Here is a 26714-nt window from a genome sequence, read left to right on the forward strand (position 1 = left end):
AAACAGAATACAGGCTTCCCAATGGCAGGTACCTTATCTATAATGTTACTCCTATATCTCCAGAGCCTGTGACAGTGCCTGACATATAGAAGATACTCCATAAATCTTTGTTGAATAAATGAATTCACATTAACAAGTGGATCTCATCCTTCCAATTTTACAGAAAAGTAAACTGAGCTTGAGGGATGGCACTGGATTAGAAACCAGGTTGGTCTGACTCTAAAGTTCTACCGTACCATTCCAAAAGTTCTAGACCAGGGGTCAATAAATTCTTTCTGAAGGTCCAAATAATAAATATTTTAGGCTTTGCAGGCTATACAGTCTCTGTTGCAACTATTTCAATTCTGTCCACATAGTATGAAAGCTGCCATAAACAATATATAAACAATAAAACTCTATTTATAAACTCTATTTATAAAATAGTGGTCAACCACTATTCTAGACCATAAATGGCACTACTGAATAATAATAATGTTATATAATTATAATAATAAGTATTGATTAGGGGAAAATAGAAAACTTTTCAATTTAAACATGTCACTGCGCACATCACAAATCTAGCGCCTCCTGCAATGACTGGGTTGTGAATAAAGTTAAAAAAAAAATAAGGGTACCTCAGTGTTATCAAAATTTTTATCAGAGGGGCTGGGAAATTTAGGGTAAAATGAGGTTTATTTATATGTTGATTGTGGAAGAATATTATTTCAAAATCATTGCGTATTAAAGCTGTGAGAAACAAGAGAAACCAAGCCACTCATTTTAGAGAATATTTGTTACAGGCAGAGCCAGCAATAAGCTCTGGGCTCCCAAACAGCCAGTACCAGTACCTTCTGAAATAAAAGCAATGAATAACTTTGTATGTAGAAACTGTTTGACTAGGAGCAAACAACAGGCCATTGCAACTTCTGAAAATCTTAACTATTTTAAGTCCAAAAGTTGTTAAAATACCTATCAGAAAAGAAATCGCAAGAGGGGATTAAATCATCCATTGATTGTTCTTCAAAAGTGCCACTGATCAAGGTCTAGTTCAAAGAGCAAGTCCCAAACAGCTCATCTGTGACACAGTTGAATATGGAAGAACACAAGGTCATAATTAATGGATTTCTCATCTAATAGTTATTTTAACAACTTGTACAGAGAAGAGTTAGTCTTCAGGGTTTGGAATACAAAACTGCTGGGAACATATGTGACAGAAAAAGTTATTATGGGACACCAATCTGTGTTCCCTTAAAAACTGATCCACTGGAACCTCTGTCCTTTCCAACCCAAAGGAGTGATTCTAATGATGAAGGTTTAGGCCAACCAGTTAAGAATAAGGTAATGGAGAGATAATTTGGGAACCACCTTAGATACATCCCACTGGTAAATATACACTTTTAAAGGATAAAAACCTGGGGCTTAGGTTGTGCCAGGTTCCAATCGTGACTCTCTCCCATGTTCACCACGAGAACCTGGGTATATTACTTAAAATCCTTGAAGACCTTTAGGGATCGTAGAACTTGCCTCCCAAGTTTGTAAGGATGAAATTAAATGAGATCATTTATATAGCAAGCTTTGTGCACAGTACCTGAACCATACTAAGCACTAAAACTAAAAACTGAAATTACCAGTTCCCATCCCTTGAATTTCTTTTTCCTAATTATCACAAATAAAAAATAAACCATTAAGAATCATTCTCCCTAGTTTTCATTTAAAATTTTACATTATATTCCTTTCCACAGAACCCTAAAGCAGCTACCGATTATTTCCCAGTTCATTTAAAATTCTTGATCTTTCCTTCAGTATCACTGATATTTACCTAATTCAATGTTCAACATCCCACATAACAGCCAATATATTGCCCCCAAACTGGCCTGTCATCAGCTCCTTTCATTGTATTCACTTAATTTTTGAGCTATCACTGAATCAGTGTCCCTGCCAGGAATGCCCTTTTCACCTTCTTTCATTTAAATTAGATAATCTCTCTTATTTAACTCACTTAACTTTTACTTTCTATACAAGCCCTTCTAAGGAAACCCAGGTACATGAGAGCAATCTGTCCCCTTTCAATCACTCAAACAAATACTGTATTTTTCTCTTTCAGATCACAGTATCCTCAATACTCTCACAATAAACCAACAAATATTTACTAGGTACCTACTATATGCAAGGGATTACAGAAACATTCTGTGAGGAGCACAAGGACATATAAACATAAGACTAGGACCAGATCAGGGATTCTATAATCACAGCTGTTTATGAAATGCTTATGTGTGAGCTGCTAAAGTCCCCAAGGACACAGCTGTCGAGTACGGTTCTTCTAGATCAGAGATAGATATAAGACTATTATGAATCCTGGTGATTTTTGAAGGAAAAAGGATAACAGAAGGGAGAAACCTATCAGAACCACCTGAGAAGCTTTTTCAGATAGACTTACCCAGTCCTACTCCCTACCTGTGGTATTAGGAGGGGGTGGAGGTGGGATGATGCAGCTACTACCGTGTGCAAAAGCTCCTAACCTCTAACCTCTGCCCTCACAGTTTGAGACTCATTGGCCTAGTTGTTTAAATTACTTAAACATGACATTATTTTTGGTCATTTACAAACCTTTAGAATAAGGCTGAAATTTATTTTACTACCCAAGTAAAACCTATAAGAATTGAATCTAAACAATCCAATCGTGACCTGTGCATTTCAGAACTCAGTCACTGCTGAGAAGCTTGGGCACAATCCAATAAACAAAATGCATTTGCCACTATCACCTCATCTGTTGCTGTACAATAAAACCACTTCCTAATAGTCAAAAATAAAATTACCTGTAGCATTAAGACTACTGTTTTCACCACATTCCACTGGGATTTTCTGCCATCCACAATCACGGTAAATCCTCTAGCCTTACACTTTTCACTGAAACGAAACAAAATTAGAGTGTTAAAACAAGCTTCCTATTTTATTCTTAATAATCCTAAATAAAGTTTACAGTGTAATCATATATGGAGCAGCATTAATCTCAATTGACTTGGTTTGCACTGTCAATAAATAAAATTCTTCAGTGTCCTTTCAGTTTTCTCAAGCAATTTATTTTTCTCATTTCAGGAAACACTGACAATTTATAAGCTAATTTGGTATGAAAATTACTCTAAAAGCATGTAAATTCAATGTCTTAAAAAGAGAAGAAATCAAAGCAACATTCAAATAGTCTCACTAGCCTCTCCATCTCTTCATCTGTAAAATGGGATCACAGTGAAGTAGGTAACTAATGACTGTCAAGTGTGGACGTACTTCTTGTCTCTCCTTCCTGCCAGAAGTGTAAGGTTGTGAAGTGATATTTCAAAACAGGTAGAAAATAAAGTAAGCTATTATTAAACCACTGGAAATAAGCTTCTTGGTGTTCTTTGGGGGAAATTTAATGAGGTGAAGTAGCATTGGTGTATACAAGAATTCAAAGCTTAAATACACCATGTCTGACCCATCTCTGCTTTAACTTCTGCATTCTTAGTCACTTGACCAGCACAATATTATCTTGAGTGTTGGAAAATGTGTTATTGCTATATATTATATTCAATTATTCAAGTACCAACTAAACACTTCTCAGAAGCTTGCCCTAGTAAAATGCAACAACAACATGGAAAAACTCTATCCTATGACCAAAACTACATAACTATATTATTATTATTTATTATTACTATTACTATTTGTTTTACTTATAAAATCAACTTAAAGATCTCAACTGCCCTCCCTCTAATATAGTGGAAGAAACTGCAGCTTTGCTTAGCAGAGCAAGGATTTGATAGTGAAAATTCTCCCCACACAAAGTTCTCCTATTGCCTACATTATAAGAAAGGTTAATAGCAGGCCCTTTCCTGAGATTTCCAACAGTCCAGGGAATTTTACTAATCCTCCCTTACTCTCTCCAAACATTCACATTAACCTCAAGAGGATTACTGGAGAAGGATATCCAATTCTATTGAGAAACAGTAAGGTCACAAGAATGAGGATGATATTGCTAAAGATTTGGAAGAAGAATAAGTGCCTCTGTAGGCAAGGACAGAAGCTGAGCTTCCAAAGAAAGCAGAGAAGTGTTCAAGAGGTGAGGCAAAGTAAAACATATGTCCATACAAAAAACCTGCATACAGATATTCATAGCAGCATAATTTATAACAGCCAAAATCCAAAACAACTTGAATGTCCAACAATGGATGAATGGAAAAAAAATGTGGTAATCCATTCAATAGAGTATTATTTAATCATAAAAGTAAATGAAGTACTGATATATGCTACAACATGGATAAACCTTGAAAACATGCTAAGTGAAAGAAGCCAGATCCAAAAGCCCATATCGTATGATTCCATTTATATGAAATGTCCAGAATGGGTAAATCCATAGAGACAGAAAGCAGACTGGTGGCTGACAAGGGCTGGGAGGAGGGGAGAATGGGATGAGGAGGGACTACCAATGGGTATAGGTTTCTTTTGGGGGCTGATGGCAATATTCTGGAATTAGAGAGAGATGGTCGCACAACCTTGTGAATATACTGAAAACCACTGAATTGTAAACTTTAAAAAATGATGTTTATGATATGTGACTTATATCTTAATAAAAAAATGTTGAAGTATTCTATTTTTGGATTTTGCATTACAAAATAAAGGATCCACTAAGCATTCGTGGGGGTAAGGCAATACAGTGATCTCTTCTGCAGCAGCAACAGCACATAAAGACTTGCTGGGGGAAGCAAATCTGACATCTAACCGCTAGTTGTGGGATCAGGTAAGAAGACCACTCTGACTTAGGGAGGATACAAGCCCAACAAAGACCAGCCTAGGAGAGTAACTGTCAGTGAGTGGTCTTCAGAGAAGTGGTCGCAACTCAGGGACTCTACCAGTGCAGTGTGGAAATTTGCAGGAAGGGGAGCTAAGATACATGGAGCTGTCCAGTGGAGGGCCTTCCCTGGTTGGGGCTAGAGCGCAAGAGAAGTAAGTCATCCCCATAATTTGGCACCTGCGTCTATGAGGTACAGGTTACACTACCATTTTGTTAAACGAGTGAGTTTTACACAAATGAGACATTTATATCTCAAAGCACACTAAATTAATCTGTATATTAAGACAAAGAAAGTAATGAAGCTTGCAAATACCATCTGCAGTGATCTTAAGGGCATAAAATACTCTAAATTTATCTTTTAGAGTACTTAAAAACACCCTTAATCATAATTTTCTCACATTTTACTAAGATAGATAAAGAAAATACACACAATTCAAAGATACTACATATTTGAAAACTGTAACCAAGTGATCTTTCAACTACTTGAAAGGAATTGTTTGTTTGTTTAAATTTTTTTTTTTTTTTTTTTCCGGTACGTGGGCCTCTCACTGTTGTGGCCTCTCCCGTTGCGGAGCACAGGCTCCGGATGTGCAGGCTCAGCGGCCATGGCTCACGGGCCCAGCCGCTCTGCAGCATGTGGGATCTTCCCGGACCAGGGCACGAACCCGTGTTCCCTGCATCGGCAGGCGGACTCTCAACCACTGCGCCACCAGGGAAGCCCGTGTTTGTTTAAATTTTTTAGCTGTGCCACACGGCATGTGGGATCTTAGTTTCCCGATCAGGGATCAAACCCACGCCCCCTGCATTGAAAGTGTGGATTCTTAACCACTGGACCACCAGGGAAGTCCCTTTTTTAAAGAAATTGCAATCCTACAAGTAGAGTGATAGTTTAAACTGTTTTTAACAAGAACATACTTTGATTTAGAAGCATATTATGTCCCTTATAAAGGGTGTGTTAGAGTAGCTGCAGTGCTATATTAGTAAATTCCTATACTACTATTAACATTTTATAATTTTAAGACCACTAACCAAAAGAAAAAATCTATTAAGACCCCACTTCCTTGTTCTTACTCCATTAGAGCCTTTCAAGGGTGACGGTGGCTGAGTTAAAACAGCTATTAAAGGAGGAGCAGGTCCTTAATAAGCCCACTCACTTTGGCTAGAAAGAGACTGTCAATGGATTTTCTGTAGCTCTTCACTAATCTTTGATTGCAACTAAGGGCTCCTTCTTTCCACTCAGAGAGCTCTGCTTATACTTACTTAATGGCACTAATTTTACTTATGCTTTTATTATAATTGCTTGTTTATAATTCATCTTCATTAGAAAACATGCTTCCAGAAAGCAAGGATATAATTGTCTTACTGATATCTTGGCAGCTTCCAGCTTTAAATACAGAGGGCCTCTAGAAATGTTAGAAGACACAAATCGTATCACTCCTTGGTAGGAATGTAACAATGGCCTTCCTTCTCATTCAGAATTGAAGCCTCACCATAGCCTATGAGGTCCGCTAAGATCTGACTGCAGCCCCTCTGAGGGCTCTCCCAGAACCTTCCTTCTCTCAAACTGCTCCACCCACACTGCCCTCCCTACTGATCGCCCAACACCCTGAGCCTGCTCCTGACTCAGGGCCTTTCCACTTACTGCTCTCTCTGTCTAAGATACTCTTTCTTAAATGCTCTTTTATCAGCTATCTGTATGGCCTGGCCCTCACTTCACTCATCTCTTGTAAAATGTTACCTTCTCATTTTATAAAATATTGCCACACACTCCTTTGCACTCCATCCCTCCCTTAATTCTTTTCATGCTCTGTTCTGTAGACTTATGAACCTCCAACATACTATGTATTTATTTATAATATTCATTTGATTATTAGGGCATCAGGCCCATAAGGGCAGGGACTGGGCCTTTGTTCACCCATTTCCTCAGCACCTAGAATGATGAGGAACTCACTGTAGGATCTCACATATTTACTAAGTGACTGAAGACTTATGAGTAATCTCTGTGTGATTCTTGGCAAGTCATTAAACCTCTGTGTTCTGATGTTTCTTCTGTGACATAAATGAGTTTTTCTACAATTAGGAAGAACTGACCTAAAATCCAAATATGAAAAAAATCAATACTTGAGAGAAACAGAAAAGTTACTTCTATAGATGTTGACTCTCTACAGAATTAGATTAATCTGGGCAAGTACTTGGCAGCATTTCTATAAAGAGGATTTAAGTATGGGTAAAATGGTTAGTCTAGATAATTGAAGATGTTTGGTCTAGATGACTGTTAAGGTGCTTTCTAATCCTGACATTCCATGATTCTATAACTGGATGATCAACAATTTCCCTTTGAGCTAGAAAAATGCTATGATTTTAAATATATGCTGAATATACTGTTGAAAGAAAATGTTAAAACAAAAAAGATTTCCAAGATTTCCATTATGTTCAACTATGTTCACCACAGTTATTTTCATTATGTCAATTCTCAATTGTGATAGATGCAGATTAAATGCAAATGAATATTAAAAGTTATCAATAGCTATGGCACTATGATTATAGCAGAGGTGAATACAACAGTGGCTAGAAACACAGGCTTGGAGTCAGACCACCAGGTCCAAATCCCCCTCCAACCCTGGTATGCCGCATGTTCTTGGTCAAGATACTTAAATTACCCACTCTTTCTATGCCTCAGTTCCCTTATATGTAAGGGATTAAGGATAATAGTGCTCGTCTCATAGGGCTGTTATGAGAATTAAATGACTTACTGTTATCTATTATTTCCTTAAGTATAGAATATTCTTTTTCACATATGCCTCCCAATCATCACCCATAAGTAAATTCCCAGGTCCATTTCAAATTTAATGTCTTCAAAGGAAAGCAAGACCAGCCTAGACAAACTTCTTATCTACCAAAATAGCTTCTACTGAGCTGCAATTTCTACATGTTTGATTTTCCAACAAATGTAACATGTTCTGAAAATGATCAGCCAGCCTGCATTTGAGTACACAGATCTATGAAGAAACTCAAGTAAGATAAAGAGCAGAAACCCATATCCACTGACTACTGATTACTAAGTATCAATATGAGGTACTGCACAGGATTATGAAAAAATATGTATTATACAACACAGTTTCTCCCTTCAAGAAGCTTAAGATCATTTAGAAAGGTGAGAAGGTAAAATAAAAGTATTTTAATTAGTGTCTACTTTACACTCACTGACGTCACCTTTTTCATGTTACTAGGGAAACATATCTTTGAAATTTTTTTAAATGTAAAAATTCAAGAATTATCATTAAACACATTATGATTAAATGCCTAAAGAGTCAGAAACAGCAAGTGCTGTAAGTTTGGAGAACAGCTTAAGACTCTGGGAAGTACGTACATAAAGGAGCTAATGAAACTTAACATAAAAGGATACAGAGCAACAGGAATATAAGCAAAGGTACCACTTATTAATTTGGGTAAGTTTCTTAAATTTCTCTGCCCTCATTTTTTCATCTATGTAATAGGGATAATAATACTGTTATTTTGAAGACTGAGTTAATACAAGTGCTATAAAACTAAGTGCCTTGCATGATAAGAGCTCAAGAAATATGAAATGGAAGGGTAAGTCAAATCACACAAGGTCTTGGCATAGCAGTTAAGAAGGCTGAACGACTGTCCTTGAGAGCGCACACCTAGTCTTTCTGGTCTTCACAATTTCACAATGCACGGTGTACAATGTCTGCACTTGGCAGCAACAAAATAAATGACTATTGAATTAAATTCATTGTGTGGAAAGGAGAGGAGGTCCTAGAAAACTGAGAAGGATGATAGAACTGTTGTTTTGGTGAAATTTATCTTGTCCTTGTGTACAAATTGGGGAGAGACTGGAGATAGAGAAATTAGCTTGGCTATTGCTGTACTAGTCCAGCTTGACAACTCAGCCATCCCTTGATGTGAACTTAAGCATATGAAAAGGGAACAGAGGAGACAGGAATTTTAAAAATACTTGGTAAAGAAAGGAAATACTAGCTTAGTTGTCACATTTTAAAACGGACATTATAAATTTTCAATACTTATTCATTGAATGAATGAAGTAAATATTAAAAAAGCACTCATCAACAGCAAAAAGCACATTCAGAGCATTTAACCACAGTGCTTTGAAGTAACTCTAAGATCAACGCAATTATACCGTCATTTGCCAGAAGTGCATTTGCTAAGGAGGAAAAAGGAAGGCACTGCCTTAAACTTTCTTAGAAGCATGTCCCATAAAAAAAACAAAAATAAAGAAGAGCCATCCCAATGTGTATAAAGTAGATAACGAACAAGAATCTGCTGTATAAAAAATAAATTAAAAAAAAAAAGAAGAGCCATCCCAGTCACACTCTCACAGACTACACTGAACCAATCAGTGTTATATTCATATTCAAATTACCTTCTAAGTGCTCTGCAGAGTCCTGTAAGCTCCAAGGAGGCTCCTTAAAAGCGGGTGAGGGGGCACTGCAGTGGAAGTGGAATTTGAGAAGGCAGGGATGAGCAGAAATGGCTGTGGGCCTACACTTCTAGCTCTTTTATAAATTTAGTTTCTCTGTAAGATTTTCTTTGAATAAAAATGTCCACAAATAAATTTTTTTAAATTCTGAATGTACAGAACATATGCCCCATAGAATTCTGGCAGTTACAAAACTACCTGTATGGGATTCAAATGATGTTTCACCATACACAGCTGTTATATCTCCTTTCATAATATATTTTAAGTCGTTTCTATGACTTTATTGCTAAGTCTGGTTGGTTCCTTCAATATCCATATAACAAACACCTAAAGTCTCCAAATCATTTTTATTGGCCTTGTGAATATGGAGATAAATGAAACATGGCTCTGCACTCTAATATCAGACTGATTTAACAGTAAACTCTATGACATCAAGCAGAAGTGAATAGGAAAAGCTGCCTAAAAGGGCTCCTTACAAATATAACAATGACAAAAAAGGTTGAGAAGCACTGATGCATATGTTTTGCCACGTTTTTAAAAAGCTGGTTGTCTCAATATCTTATAATCATACTTTGTGTAATAGTACTGACACAAATTTCATTTTATACTTTGAATGTATGCTTCTGACTCAAATTTTTGAAATATATAAAGAAAGGATATGAGATAAAGATCCACTTGTGAGGTTTTGTTTAGTGCTAATCTCAGTATTTACTTTTTTAATGAAAAGATTTGTAGATTAATTTATATATCTTTTCTTTATCTCCATAAGGTAATCTCGAATTTGATTCTGTTTTCTGAGTCATGGACTCAATTTCTAATCATGCTGTTTATGTCTAAAATGTACAGCAATCGCTGGTACAACAAAAGAAAAACTCCGTTTACCTCTCCTAAAATTTAACACTCAGGTTGGCCCAGCTGTGTCAGTCTATGTTATTTTTTGTTAAAAACCCTTTGCAGAAAATGGGGCAGTAATGGTTAGTCTTGAACTCCACACAGACCTGGACATGAGGAGTTACCTGAACATAAACTTAGTATTCAGGTCAGGTTACGATTAACCTGAACTTCTCCTTTCTTCTCAGCCCTCTCTGCTCAAGAGTCAGAAACCAAAAACAAGCTTAGGACCAAGCTGTGTGTAAAGGAATCAGGAAATGACCCCATTTTCAACTGTACTGGGTTACCCATTTAAAATACGTATGTATCACACCTTGCTCCTGGTCACGAAACTAAGCATAAAATACGGGTAAGAACTGAATAGTTTCTTTCCATTTTTAAATAACTTTTACAAAGCTGTTACTATATTCAGAATGTTAACATTTTCACTGCAATGAAAGACTACTTTTGGACATCTCCTATAAAGAAGAGGCCGCATTAGCTAGCTACACTGCTGGAGCTGTCTGGAGACATTCATAGCTGGGAGGAGTTAAGCTTTAACAGCAGGGAGAAACAAGTCACACCAAAAAAAATGCAGACATACTAAAGAAGGAAAAACCTTCTAGACCCAAGCTGAGGCTGATATGACAGGGTAAACTTAAAAACAGTTCTGGGATGGAAAGAGGGGTGGACAAACACATAGATATGTGACAAAGTATCACAACATTAGTTGCAGGCTTCTAAGTGATGGGCATAATGGTGTTTACTGCACTATTCCTTCAACTTTTTTGTGTATTTGAAATCTCTCATAAAATCTCTCATAATTTAAAAGCAGTTTTGAATGGCAGGCATTCTGAAGGAGGAAAATCAGTTTTTAACGTTGCACCTAATAAACTACTCTCCAGAGTTGCAATAAGAGCTCGAAAACTCTCTAGCTCTCTAATGAAATGGCAAGCACTGATATAAAGCTGCCAACTACATTTTTAAATGCCAAAGTTATAGGAGGTTGATCCAAGAAAGCAGAAGGCTAAAAATTCAGGGCGTTCACAAATATTTGAGACGGTCAAACTTTAGCAGAACAATTATCAAAAATAAAGTATCCAGGTATCTATTTTGTCTTGCTAAATTAAGTTCTTTCATCTTGCTTCAACTTACATCTTCTCTATTAGCTGGCAGGTAGGTATGTGTAGCTCGGCAGAAACTGATTCATAATTTACATTGAAATAGTACTATATATATGTCTATATAAGAAAGAAAGAGAGAGAGAGAATGTTTAAATAGTGTAGGCTATTTTGCCCTCCATTGTACTTCCTGTTTGCACACCCAGAGTGAGCAGACAGGCTGCATGAGTGAAACTGGTCGTTTAGCCTGCCTCAGTTACCCAGTGCCTCTTACAGTGTGAGCATCCTGGCAGGCTGAGAGTGATTCTAGTATACACAAGCGTGCATTTTCTTATCACAAACCTAACCACAAGCCAACTGTGTCTTCCAGAACTCAGCCTCAATGACTGTCATGTTCCAATGCTGGAAGAAAATCTAGCATGTTCACGGAAAAATAGTTCGTAAGTCTCTAATTCTTCCTTAGGCATTTTTCAAGGGTAATTTTGACTATCAGTAATTTTTGCATTACATTCTAACTTCAGAACCTCACCCCACATAAGATGCAACTACACTGTACTCTATTCATCTGAAGTATGAGGAGTCCTGGATTGGTGTCAGGAACTGCAGATTCTAATCCCAGGTCTACTGCTAATTTAGCTGTGTGATCCTGGGCAAGTAACTAACTTCCGAGTCTCAATTCCCTCAACTGTAAAATATGGCAGTTGATTCAGATGGTCTCTAAGTTCCCTGAACACTTTTAACTATCTATAAATCCATGAATATTTTTTTCATAATTTCTTAGCTATATGTTTAGCTAGTGTCATTTACCTAAAAAGCAGTTCGTTATCTAATGATGAATAATACAAATTGGCAATCAGCAGCTCAGAGAATTAGCAAGGTTACTCAGTACTATACACTGTGAAGTCTGATAACTTTCTTTTCCAGAAAGTAAAAAGACTGAAAATTTTCACTTTAAGACCTCTATTTTCCCAATATTGAAAAAACATTCAGCAACAGAATCATTATATTATTCACCAATATTGGAAGCAGATGTGATTAAAGTCACAGTTGTTCTAAAACGTAATTTTAACCCTGTATTCTTCAAGGTGGTTTAAAATGAAATAATCTATTATGTCAATAATGCAAATATAGGAAAAAGGATACAAAGAATTGTTCGCTCTGACTAAAATGTTTAAAATTCACTATTTCGAGCTTAAGAGCATTATGTAAAAGATAGTTTTGTTCCTTTTACCACCTCTATATTTTACAAATGCACACGAAAAAATCTGCCCTCATTCCTGCACTTTGCTGCAGTGGTTTGCAAATGTGACTGCATATTAGAATTATCTGGGAAGCTTAAAGACTTTTTTTAAAAGTCTGATGAGCAGTCCTCCCGAAAACAATTGGATCAGACTCTCTGGAGGTGGACCCACAAGCATTAAAATTTTGGAAAAAATCTCCAGATGATTCTAATGTGCAGTCAGACTTCAGCCCCCAAGTATCACATATGGGAAAGGAAGTTGGGGAGGGGGCTTTCTGTTCTTGTTGTTGAAGTGATGGGTAGACTCAAGCAAATACAAAGGTTTAAGTTTGGTCTTCACCAAAGAAATCTAAAAATTAAAAATCCAATGTTCTTTGGATTAAAATATAAACATTTTTTGCATTTTTTAAAAATAAAAATGTTTTAAACTCCAAATAGCTTTCATTCAATATATTAAAACACACAGATGTATTTTTATCTATATAGTGAAATAGCTACCTAAATACAAGAGCTTTCTACTGAATTCACTTTTCTAAGTTTTCTCAAATTACATGGTATATAGACAGATGCTCAATCTTTGCATTCCTTAAAAGTTGACAGTATATACATTTTAGAAATCGGTATCATTTAGTGCATCAAGAATATAAAATGTCTTTATTTTATCTGCTGTGGCATCATATATTATTGATTCTCGTGTTTTCAATTATAATTTCACTGCTAATAAAAGCAGATAAGATAGCAAAGTATACTTTAACAATAGCAGGAATCATTCGTAAGTAAATGAAAACATATTGAAATTTAAGAAAAGACACCTTTAGAGTCACCTTGGAATGCTGAGTAGGTAGTCTAAGGTGACACTCAGCTCATCCATATTTGTCTGCTCCAGGCATAATGGAATTGTCAGAATGAGGCCACTTCGTCTGTCCTTTCCTCCTGTTAAAGAAAAAAATATATAAATTTAACATGTAAGAGATATTAGAACACTAAATGAATTATATATATTTGCATCCAATGTTACTACAACAATTACAAGTTTAAGACATCAGTAAAAAAACAATCTTAAAAAAAATAAAAACCAATCTAATGGCTGTTTATTTTATATATTAGAAATGTTTATAGTAGTACAGCAAAATTACACAAAATTTAGAAAAAATAAGAGAAAAAAATTCACCAATGAAATCTTCACTTAAACATAGCAATTCTCATTTTGTTTAATTTCTTCCATTTAGTCTGCTTCTGATTGTAATCAATTCATCAAACATCTATTGTGTGCCTAGCACAGTAAGCATTTGCAAGTAGAATAACATAAATTTCTAATCAACCTAGGAAGAAAAACTTTAAGTCGTAAGAAATAACAGTATGAAATATGACAGATAATTTGCTAGGCTGTGTTGTACAAAATATATATAATATTATAAAAAGGGATTTAGAAAATGGAGAAAATGATAAGAGCTGTAATAAATGTAAAAAACTTCATAGAAAAGTTAAAACTTAAGAAAAATGAATAGAATTTATAAACCAAGTCAAAAGAGCATTCCGTGATGAGAAATGATCTGAGTTAACTCACAAAGGTCAGACAGGCATTCTTTGTTCATGAGGCAATAAAGGGAAAGCCCTGTCCAGCTGAGAAGAGTGCACGGGACCTGGATATAGAAGTCTGAAAGCCAGGAAGTGGAACACACTTACATTTCATGGATGTTCAAGTTCTCTTCGATTTTCCATAAGCGTTAAAATATAACTAGTACTTTTATACACACAGCTTCTTTGAAAGCTCCCCACATGATTGATTTTCACACTGAAGTCCATCTTTTGACCCAACCGACATTTATGGCAATTTTAGAAACTTAAAAGCCAGCAAATACTAAAGCAAACAATTTTATATGAACTCTATCACTAAAAACTTAAAGCACTGAATTGAAAAAAAATGATTCCTATGAATAACATGGATGCAATTCACAAGGTACCAACCATAAATGCTCTTTTATCAGATTAACCATGTAAATTACTGATAGTCAACCACTTTGTTTAATCTCAATAAACGGCAATTTCAAATGGTTCAACTTAATCGATAATCAATAGTGACTTCAACTGCAAATGTTGTTTTGTTTAGAATACAGGTTTTATTTTTTTTTAATAGACTGCAACCGTGGCTTTCAAACTGTATCCCCTGAATGATTTTGTTGGTTTGAGAAGTTTTTCTCTATTATTAAAAAAGTTTGAAAATTACTGGTTGAAATAATTAACGGTCAAGAGCAAGTCAAGGGGAATTGGGTTCAGAGAAGTCTCATTTTCTCCTCAAAAATCACTAAGCCCTGCATTAAACCAAACTGCAAAAAGGTTCATATCTGAATTGCAGCACTCTGACCCACTGTGGAACTGTCTGCAGAGCACAGGTCTAACATACAGGATTACATTTAACCTCATGCCTTCAGCTTTCACTAAGGGACAATAAAATAATCACCAGTGTAGATGCAAAAGAAGGCAGATGTCAAGAAGAAAAAGATATTCAAGATAGGTATGGTCACTAGGGTCAAATGCTGCACAGAGACAAGTAAAATAAGAATGCAAAAATGTCACCGATAAAGATTTTTTTAAAATAGTAATATCCACTCTTGGCAACAGTATGGGCAAACTGGTTTTAAAAAATTGAAGTATAGTTGGTTTACAGTGTTTCAGATGTACAGCAAAGTGATTCAGTTATACACACATATATATATCTATTCTCTTTCAGATTCTTTTCCATTATAGGTTATTACAAAATATTGAATATACCTCCCTGTGCTACACAGTAGGTCCTTGTTGGTTATATATTTCATACTTAGTAGTGTTTATCTGTTAATCCAAAATTCCAAATTTAACCTTCCCCTCATTCCCTTTTGGTAACCATAAGTTTGTTTTCTATGTCTGTGGGTCTATTTCTGTTTTCAAACATGCATTTTTATACACTGGTGGGAGAAACAACAATTGACACAATATTCTTATAGGGCAATCTGACAAAACCTTAAAATGTAAATGTAAATTCTCTTTAATACTTCCAGTTGTAGGAATTTATACTGCTGGACTTGTACAAAATGCACAAACTGTGAATAATAACGTTTCCTACAATACCATTCATATCATAAAAAAACAGAGAGAAAACATAAGTGTCAACTGGTAAGGGAAGAAGTTTTTTTTAAAAAGAAAACACATATTAAATAAAGAACTAATATTATTGGTGGAATTCAATATCTTATTTTCTCCTTTATAATGTACACTAGAAAAACATGCCAATTTACAGAGATATACAATATACATTGAAAAGGACATTAGTAGCCTAAATATCAAGACAATTCTGATAGGACCTACAGAGTATAAGAGAGAAAAAGCAAGATAATATAACTTAAATAATCTTCAATAGGTGGGTCACAGTACCTATTCTAAAGCATGTGCAAATTTACTCAATGGTCCAAAATTCCAGAAAATTGCTACACCCAGCGTCACCACTGCTTTCACACTAGTAACATATCTCGAAGCTTCTCTTTGACTCTTCTCAGTCAATGCAGACTTTGGGTTAATAATGGAAGGTAAATTCAAGCTGTATGACCAAATTTGAGCAGTAAAAAGTGAAAACCATGTAATTCATATTTCATAACTCCCCATCATAGGAAGATGGAAGACAAAAGCTAGGATGGGATAACACAAAAATGAATTACTCTATATTTCAGAAACAATACTTTAGATGCTGGTTAGTCAATTATTCTCAGCCTGTATTATTTCATTTTTATATGAGAAGTGAGATGTCACGACATCTACCTTGTAGAGGTCATTTAATCAAATAACAGAACAGAATAAAAACTGGCTGCCAAGCACCAACAGTGACAGAGTTGGCTTGCACAGCTATCCATTCTGAGTAAAAGGTATCTCAGAAATACCTTTAAAACAAAACCTTCAGAAAAAAATGAAATGTCTTTCTGCCAAACTTATCAAAGAATAAAAGATTAAACAAATTTATACATCAAACACTTCTTTTAAGAAGAAAACATACCTGAAAGGAAGGCTAGTTTCTTCTTCAGAATGGGTAATATTACTGAGGCCTCCATTTTACTCCAGTAAACTTCCTCTAGTAAATTTTCCTTTCTGAAAACACAGAAAGTTAAATGTCAACTACAAGATAATAATTACTCTATGAAATATATACAGGCATACCTCGTTTTATTATACTTCACTATATTGTGCTGTTTACAAATTGAAGGCCTGTGGCAACCCTGCATTGAGCAAGTCTACTGCTAATTTTTCCACCAGCATTTGCTCATTTCGTGTTTCTGCGTCACATTTTGGTAATTCTTGCAATATTTCAGACTTTCTATTATTATATTTGTTATGGTGGTCTGTGATCAGTGATCCTTGATGTTACCACTGCAAAAAGTTTACAACCCGCTGAAGGCTCAGATGATGGTTAGCATTTTTTAGCAATAAAATATTTTAAATTAAGGTATGTACATTGTTTTTTTAGACATAATGTTATTACACACTTAACAGACGACAGTATTACATAAACATAACTTTTATTTGTACTGGGAAACCAAAAAATTCATGTGACTTGCTTGATTGCAGTATTTACTGTGGTCGTCTGCAACCAAGCCAGCAGTATCTCTGAGGTATGCCTATATTTATGGCTTACGCAGGGTTTCTCAATCTCAGAATTATGGACATTTTGAGTCAGATTATTTATTCTTTTTTGTAAGGAGTTGTCCCATGCCTTGTAGAATATTTAGCAGCATCCCTGGCCTCTACCCACTAGAATACTTATAACATTTCCCCTTCCCAGTTGTGACAACCAAGTGTCTCTAGACACTGCCAAATATCCTCTGGCAGGCAAAAATCACAGCTAGTTGAGAATCATTGGCTTAACTGTTTTTCGGAGCAATGTTCTTGGGCTAGAACAGTGCTTGGTACATAGCAGTAACTCAATAAATTATTTGTTGGATAAAGGAATGAATCAATTAATCAAACTTGCAATATTCTATTACTCTCATTATTTACGCAGCTTAATTCCAAATATCTGATTCTTTCAGATCCACTATTAAATGGCTTTCTCTCACTTCTCATATTTTTGCTTCCCCATAGCATATGATAACTCACGTTATCCTCATGTTTACCTCAAGTTATTTCCCAATACACTATTTCAATTTTTGTCCTCACTGTTAACTGTCTCTATCTCTCTACATTTTATATTTTAAATTTGCCAGGGAAAAATCTGATTAGCCTAGTTATCTTTTTGTACCAAGCCATAATTCACTGATCTTGGTTTAGTTTTCTAGTGTCCACTCAGGTACCCCCAGGGGTTATGGAAAATACAAAATGGGACTATCCATACAGCAAGGGCTAAGAGCAAGACAGTTTCCTTTAAATGGGAGCTTTGGCATGGCAGGCATCTATATGCTTGGCCAGTCCAATGTATCATCAAAGCAGGATTTTAAGAAAAGCAGGACCTTCAAAACAAAACAGAACAAGAAAATCAAAGGTTCAATTATATTAGCCACCTAAACTTAAATTTCATGTCTGAGAGAGTATTCTCCATCACATTTATCCCTCCTTCCCTTGTCCTACACCCACGCACCATCACTATATAGTGACAGTTCCTTGGGTGACACTGTAAAATTGCATTGCATTTAGTGAAAGTATACTCTTTTATAAACAGCCTCCTCTTTTTTTATTGAGCTATAACTGACATAGAAAATTATATTAGTTTCAGGTGTACAGTATGATTTGATACTTGTATATATTGTGAAATGATCACCACAATAAATCTAGTTAACATCCACTACTATAAATAGTTGCAAAAAATTTTTTCTTGTGATGAGAACTGTTAAGACCTACTCACTTAGGTCTTTCAAATATGCAATACAGTGTTATTAACTACAGTAATCAGAAAGCACACTCTCTTGAAAATAATTTTCCAGCAGAGCAGAAAATGTGACTTTATATTACTTATTCAGCAAATACTTGCTATGAACCTATCCCATTTCAAGCACTGTGCTTTCAGCTGGAGCTAAAAACTCAAGTCACAGCCTTGCCTTGAAAAAAATGTAGTCTTTTGAAAAAACTCCCAGATTACTTGGAAAAAAAAAAGATGTAGTCTTATTACTTGTCAGATAATGACTACACAAGCAAGACTACTTAAAGAAGTATATTATTTTACAGCTTTTGTATATACAACTAAAAGAAAATCACTACTATTTGTACATATCTACAAAAGAAAACATGTTGTCAAAGTAAATATGATATATTCTCTTCAAGTTTTATCCTTCAGTATTTGTTTGCAATTTGTTCATTCAGTTTTGTTCTACATCAGCCCAGGCTAACATACAATTAGTAGGAAGAATGAGGTAAAAGCTCATGTTTTACATGTTTAACCTAAAATAGTAGCACTTCATATTTCCAGATCAGTATCTTGACCTGATGAGTTTTTCCTCCAGCACTACAAGAACCAGACAGTTCAGACTCACATCTAAGTTCCCTTCTCTGGTGACCAGCTTGTCAAAGACCAGATATAAAAGTCTGATAATGATGATTAAGCAAGTTAACATTTACCAAGTGTTTACTACAAGCATACATTGTTCTAAATGATTTACTTATATTAATTTAATTACTCCTTACAACATTTCTATGAGATAACTACTATTATTAACCCCATTTTATAGAAAAGTAAAATGGGGCTGAGAGAGATTAAATGCGGCCCAACATCTCAAAGCTAGTAAGTGGGGAAGTTAGGATTCACACCCAGGCAATCTGGTTCCAGTAATGATGTTCTCATATCACATGATCAGCTTACCAATAAAACAGCCCTGAAAACATCCAGTGACATCTGGCCAACTGAACAAGATGGAGTTCTAGCTTTTGCATTATCGGTGCAAATGTCAACATAGTGAAAGGGGCATTACTAAGAATTATTATTAAAATAGTTTTGAACTCACAGACCCCCCGAAACCTAGTAACAAGAGAACTGTTGATCTAGGCTGTCAATGGGATGCTCCAGACAACTTCTCAACTGCCTTTGTGTCCTTCCTATTTTCTGGGGCTATTTCTCCATCCTTCTCATAAATTCTGAGTTATATAACATCCTTCTAATGGAACCCCTTTCTGCTTAAGTTTTAGCTAGAGCAGCCTTCTGTTTTAGTCAATGGAGAAACTTGGTACAGGAAGCAAAACTGCAATTCAGAGTTTGGTAGGTCATATCTGCAATCACTCAGCGTCACTGTTTCTTCTTTGTAGGTTTTTATTTTCCCCCCAATCTGTTGCCATTTTTTCTGAATGAAAATGTCCATCAATACACTGAGGGTTAAGCCTTGTCACAATAAAACCTAATTAATCAGTACCCAATAAAAAGAACCTCTGGAATTCCTAAGGCATAAGAAATGATAGCTGCAGGTAACCCTTTGAATAATATGTGTGTTATCTAAGTTTGCAAGTCAGGTTATCAATTTTATGCCAGCAAGTGACATATTTTTCACCACTATGTTCTCCACATACTTAAAGTGCAAAAGGGAGATGGTTTCAATCTCCACCTTGGCAAACTATAGTACCCAGAAGCAATCATACATTTCATCACTGTCTCCTGAGACACAGATGCTCTTTCCAAACTTTCCATGACTTCACAAAACCACCTCAGCATGGCAAAATACTAATTTTTTTTAATCCAACAGGCTTTTTTTTTAAAAGAACATTTTGAAAGTAATGAAAAAGTAATTTAAAGTAGTGAGAAATACAGATTTTTGGCTGTGTGCGCCAATATCAAATGAATTGATGAATAAAATGTGAAGCAGTCAAGAGATTAAAGCTGTAATGTTTACTCTTTATATCTTCCTCCCTTCTAGTCTCCTTTACATCAATCTCTTTCATTGTTATCATAAGAGATGGGTAATAAAAAGTAATGATTACTGTACTACTAGTTCCAATTAAATGTGGTTTTGCAAAAGTCACTTGTTTTACATTTTTCAAGTCACTAGCACAGCCATAAGAAAAGAAAATCTGCCTATTTCTAGTTATATAGTTCATAGAATAAAGTAATGTACAAAACACACAAAATAAAGGAAAATCCTGCAAAAGACAATACAGCCATCCACTACCGTCACCACAATAAATGTTAAATAACATGAGGTATCTGCTCATGCTCTTCTCCACTGGGTAGATATAGATCATTATTTTTCACAAGAAGCTTATTCAACCTAAATATATGAGTGAATTATATTCTCAAACAAGGAATGAAGTCAGTGGCGGCAGACATATACCTGATATGAATCAATGGAAAGTGACAAGGAAAACACGTTTTTTAAAAAATTTGCCAGTGAAGCAGGCCAAAAAATGGCAGAAAATTAAACAATTCACAACTTGCTTAACACAAACATGTCATATTTCATATATGGCTATTTAAAACGACCTATTTTAAGTCACGATTTATTATATATAAAAGAGACAGAAAGCCAGAGTTTATAGCAGGTGAGGTGCCTTGGAAACTGGTGAATATAAAGGAAAATGTGCAACCATGACTGCATGTTGCTTTCAACCAAAAGCAAGAAACAGCAAAGTAAATTAACATTGTTCCTAGGTGCAAAATAAACCTTACCTAAAAACAGAATCCTACGTTAGGGATGACGAATTCTGAGAAATGTAAGGAGACTAGGTTTCAACTGATATTTGTATCTATCTTCTAGTTTGAACATCTTTCTCAAGATCTTGAAGAGTTAAAAGAGGAAAACCGGGGCAACTAAGTAGTTAGAGACCAAGTCCTATTTATCTTTACATTTATTTACTCATTCATTCACTCATTTAACAAATCTACAATAAGCACCTACTAGATCGAGTCAAGGCGAGGCACTGGATATATCTGGCATTCAAAAAATATCTGATTAATGAATGGATAAATGAATGTGATCACAGACCACATGTGCATACTTTTCCTTCAAAGCGGCTCCTCCCAGCTCCTTCTACTGGGACGCTCTCCCACGGATTCAGCTGCTACATAAATCACTGGATGCCAGAGGAAGGCAGGTCTATGATGATGGTAAGGGGACCTCAATGGGTGCTATAGCAATAGGAAGCCGTTAGAGGGCAGCAGAGGATGTGTTTAAGGAGCAGGAAAAGCGAACTGTAGGCCTTTTTATCAAGACTGGGCAAATTACACTTCGTAAGAGACTGTAATTGATGATATGAGTGGGTACACTGGAACTCCTCTCTCAATAAGTATAAATCAACCAGTTTATTTGGAAAATTTAGTTAGATTCTTCGAAGAGGCATTTTTAACAACCAGTGAAAACCCATTAAGATAGCCTAAGGCTAACTAAATCATCTCTAATGAGTCTACATCATGTAGACACATAATGGCAATGAACAAAATCAGAATGCAGGCTCCTCAGTCCTGCATTTTCAGAAGAAATACTATAGCTGTCCTTAAATTCAGATTAGAAATACCTTCAACTATCGTGATACAGCAAGAGCAATCCTAGATGAAAACAAACAAGCACACATAGGTACTCACTACTACCTAACTGGGCTCGTCACACTATGTATCCATATATAAAATTATGCAGAAGTAAACATTACTCAACTTTAGGAAAATATATCAGTAAAGCAGATCAACAGTTGAAAATATCTGTCATTTTTTTATTATTGTAGCAGTGTATGATTACTAATCTGGTTTTACAATAACACTGACAGTTCTAAATGAAAGAAAAACAATCCGTTTGGACAGACTTCAAATGAAAATGATAAAATAATTATTAACTTTCATCAAAATACAGATCTATGCAAAACAGTAATTCTTCTAAATAAAACTGAAAGCTGAAACATCAAGTATTTTACAGACAGATCAGGACCTAGTTTATTCAGTGAGGGAGGGAGGAAGCGGAAAGAGAAAGTTCTGAGGTTTCTATGAAAATAAAATCTACCTTGAAAGACAAGAAAATTCTATATTAAAGGTCCAATGGGACATGAAAAGCCCTACACTGTATTTAAACGTCAAAAATTCAAAAGCTTATGGTAATGATAGCCTACCACTTAAAAACCCTTTTCAAAAACAACATAAGCAACTACTCTACATCACCCTCCCCGCCCTTCCCCCTCCCCACAGGAGCCAGACACCAATGTCTACAAAGTCAAAGGGAAGTCAGTTCTTTAAGGATTTCCCCACCGCTCTAGCTAGTCTACCAAACCCTTAGCAGCAGCAAACTTTCATTTTTGAAGGTCCAGCTTCAAGAAGTCCTTTACTCCATGACATTTTCAAATCTTTGGCTTTTCTTGTCTGTGTTAATTTATAGATAAATCCCCCTTCACCAAAATTGGGGCAGCAAAAGGAAAAAGGAATACTGCTTTAGAGAAGTGAATCAGGCTGATGGAATTCCAATAAGGTAAAGGTATTTCTGGCCTCCCCAGCTATAGAGTACCCTATAGCTAGGGCTTCTTCACCTGCTGTCAGAGCTCTCTGAGGTGAGCTCTCTTCCTGCACGGCTTCTGCATCTGAGTATTACACTCCAAGAAGACTGGACTGCTTCCTTCCCCAGGGCAATGGATGTGTCTACTGAGTTCACCTGCCTGGGTACAGGTCTTCCTCCATCATCAGGGGAAGCACGTGATAACTTTACAAACTCATGGTCTTACTTCTAGATCCCAGCCTCTCTTAACCTGCTTTAGGTGTCTCCTCCCTTCCTCTTTATCTCACAATTTCTCTGGGTCATCACTAAACCTGTTCTCTACTGACCTTCATCCTAGAAAGAAATGTTCCTCCTCTACACTTGGCAAAGACATACATGCCTTTCATTGAGCTAATCTCAGGCTAAATCTAATTCTGACATATAATAGTCTAACGGATTTGAACAGAAGTTCATACGTATCATCAAGTTCCTAATTCTAAATAACTGACATACAAATTAACTTTTAGTACCAAATTGTTTATATGTTGGATACCACACATATACAAAAGAGTACTTTTGTTCAAATGAAACAATATATATATAAAACATGAATTAAGACTTTGGCACTATTAAGTTTTTTTGTTTATATAATGCAAATATTTGGTATATGCCAAACACCACACTGGACAAAAAGTTAAAAATATAGTACAAAATAAAGTTTAAAAAATTTAAGTTAACTAAAGAGACGGAAAAATGCTCAAAAAAATGGACATTATTATGGCATTACCCAAGCAGAAAGAAGCCAGTGGAACATGTGAAAGTTGTCTTCCATCAGATTAAAGGTCCATTTTAAAAAACCAGGTATATTATAATGTATTTTTGAGGTAAAACTACAAAAACAATACTGAACATACTGCAAATCCTTTAACTTGTTCAGTAACTAAAATGTCACATCACAATCACATGGAACAAAGTAATATAAGACATACGGAAAACTGAACCAGCACCTGTTATCCCTCAGAAGGATTGTTAGCAATACTAGATATCTTTCCCAAGCAAAGTCCTCCCCCACTGAAGACCTTTCTGCCATGGGATTCTGTTCCAAAGAGTTGTTCTCCCTGAAAGGCAGTCTGGTGCAATGGTAAACATCATGGTCTTAGAGCCAGGGTGTGACTCTGAGGCAGCCATCTACTAGCTAGGTGGTTTGGGCAATTCCTTTACTTTCTTTTATGGGCATAATCACCGAACCCACAGGACCCAGGATTAGGTGAGCTAATGTATGTATAGTCTTTAGTGTACTCCAGAATGTTAAACACTCAATAAATGGTACCTATATTATTAGCAGCTAAATTTTCCTTCCTCCACCAATTACTAGCTTACTACCACTGATTCTCCACAAAGACCACAGCCAAAGCATTCCCACTAAGGCCTTCTTGGTCCAACAAACTAAAATGGGCACAAACATATTACACATAGCTTAATACATCTTGGCATTTTTTTATGTTCCAAGAATATTATTTCATCCTCAGAACAACATATATTAATATCCCCATTTTTTCTGATGAGAAGACTGAGGCACAGAGAAATTAAATAATTTGCCCAAGGTCATACAGAAATTAATAGATTTATAACCAGGGATTTAGAACCATGGAGAGCATCTACTTCAATTTTTTCATTTTATTAATAAGGAAACTGTCTCAGTACATTTGGGCTGTTATAATAAAAATATCATAGACTGAATGGCTTATAAACAACAGAAGTTTATCTCTCACATTTCCGTTCAGACTGCTACAATGAAAATACCATAAAATGGGTGTCTCATAAATAAAACAAATTTATTTCCCACAGTTCTGGAGGCTGGGAAGTCCAAGATCAAGGCACAGGGAGATTCAGTGTCTGGTAACGGCCCACTTCCTGGTCCTCAGAGAGCCATCTTCTACATTTGTCCATACATGGTAGTAGGGCAAGGGAGCTCTCCAGGGTCTCAATACTAATCACCTCCTAAGGCCCCATCCAAATACCATCAACTGGGGATTAGTTTTCAACATATGAATTCTGGGGGGATACAAATATTCAATCTAGAGCAAAAACAGAGATCTACAGACATATTTACCCTTCTAAGGCCACAAAGCACGTAAGTACTAGCATGAAACTCAGACTCCTAAAACCCTGCACAGAGCTTCTTTCTACTATACTGTCACATAATAAAATCAAAATTAAAAACACATGAATAAAAGAGAACCATTATTTCTACATATGTTAATAATTTTTAAAAACAATTATGTCCCCGTGAAAACATACACACAAATGTTCACAGCAGTATTAGTCAAAACACTAAAGACATGGAAACAACCAAAGGTCCATCAATTCTAAATGGATAAACAAAACACAGCACATCCATATAATAGAATATTACTTAGCAATAAAAAGGAATGAAATTGATACATGGTACGACATGGATGAACCTTGAAACATTATGCTAAGTGAAAGAAGCCAGACACAAAAAGTCACAAATTGTATGAGTCCATTTATATGAAATATCCAAAAGAGGCAAATCTATAGAGACGAAGTAGGTTAGAGGTGGGGAATGACTGGAAAAAGGCAGAAGGATTCTTTGGAGGCGATGGACATGCTGTGAAATCAAATTGTGGTGATGAGTCTATTTAAATCTATTTTAAAAATCACTGAATTGTACAACTTAGATTGTGTAAATTTTATGGCTATAAATTTTACCTCAATAAAGCTAACAAAAAATAATTAAAAAACCAAAAAACAGAATTGCTCATTTTGTAAATCAGGAAAATCTGCATGAAAGTGATGAGCACTTTAAGTATTAAAAAATAAAAACTAAAGATGTGTAAGCAATATGTTCCAGAAAGTCTGTACAATGAATTGCATATGCTGAGCATTTGATCCCCTGACTTCCACTATAATTAGAACACACTACTATGACAGAACTTCAGCTGCAAAGACAAATTTCCTTCAACATTGTATATTCTGGATGGAGTAAGATAAGAAAAAAGATTAAATGGATTAAATAGAGGGAAGAAAGGAGAGTGTAAGCAATAACATTGATACCACTTTTATGTTCACAGTTGCCCAAACTATCACTTTAGGTAAACTGGCATTTAGATTTGCTTTTTATTTTTAACCTATATGGAGATTTATAAATAATGGTCTTATCTCAGGGTATCTCAAAGTTTTCATACCAACACACATAAAAATATCCAAGATTTGAATAAAGGTTAAATATTTATTGCTTTCAACAGTATCACATGTCTTAAAACAAACTGTTTACTTTTGAGAAAAGTGTAAAATATACCTTTGAATTAAAATAATACTAAGACTTCAGCATTCCCTAAAATTCAAAGGCTTAGAGGATCACTCAATGCAAATCACTTTGAAACATCACCTACACTAAAAGGTGGAATGTGAAATTAGTTATCTGTATATTTCCTTATACCTCCAAATAAAATAACGACTAATATTATTGAGAATGTTCTATATATAAAGCAGTATCTTAATCCCTCATGTTCATTGCTTCATTTATAACTCACAACTATCCTGTGAGGCTAGAATTACTGTTATTACCATTTAACAGCTAAGGAAACTGAGGCTAAGTGAGATGAAGAGTGGTTAACGTGCCCAAGGTCGTGCAGTTAAAAAGCAGCAAAACTGGCATTTAAACCTAAAGCTGAGTCCAAGGCTTAAGTGACATCCCTTCTCATGCTCTTGTTTAACACAATGACCTGTATTATGATATGAATAATAAAGGTCTTTAACATCTCTCAAATAGAATTGTTCATTTGTTCATTTTTTCAGATGTAATGAC

General features: G+C 35.5%; 1 protein-coding gene across 5 annotated transcripts in view; it reads right to left on the minus strand.

Moving 5' to 3' along the window:
• Positions 1-26714, minus strand: part of SESTD1 (SEC14 and spectrin domain containing 1) — a 137846-nt gene that overhangs the window by 73583 nt on the left and 37549 nt on the right. For all 5 annotated transcript variants that reach the window (XM_059053601.2, XM_067026396.1, XM_067026397.1 and 2 more), the window contains 3 exons: positions 16519-16610; positions 13319-13427; positions 2796-2886 (listed from right to left, as the gene is read on the minus strand). In XM_059053601.2, the coding sequence (XP_058909584.1) occupies positions 2796-2886; positions 13319-13427; positions 16519-16573 (255 nt within the window). In that variant the 5' untranslated portion in view covers positions 16574-16610. The remainder of the gene's footprint in view (positions 1-2795; positions 2887-13318; positions 13428-16518; positions 16611-26714) is intronic.

Source organism: Kogia breviceps, chromosome 2 (assembly GCF_026419965.1).
Source record: "Kogia breviceps isolate mKogBre1 chromosome 2, mKogBre1 haplotype 1, whole genome shotgun sequence".
NCBI classification, from domain to species: Eukaryota; Metazoa; Chordata; class Mammalia; order Artiodactyla; family Physeteridae; genus Kogia; species Kogia breviceps.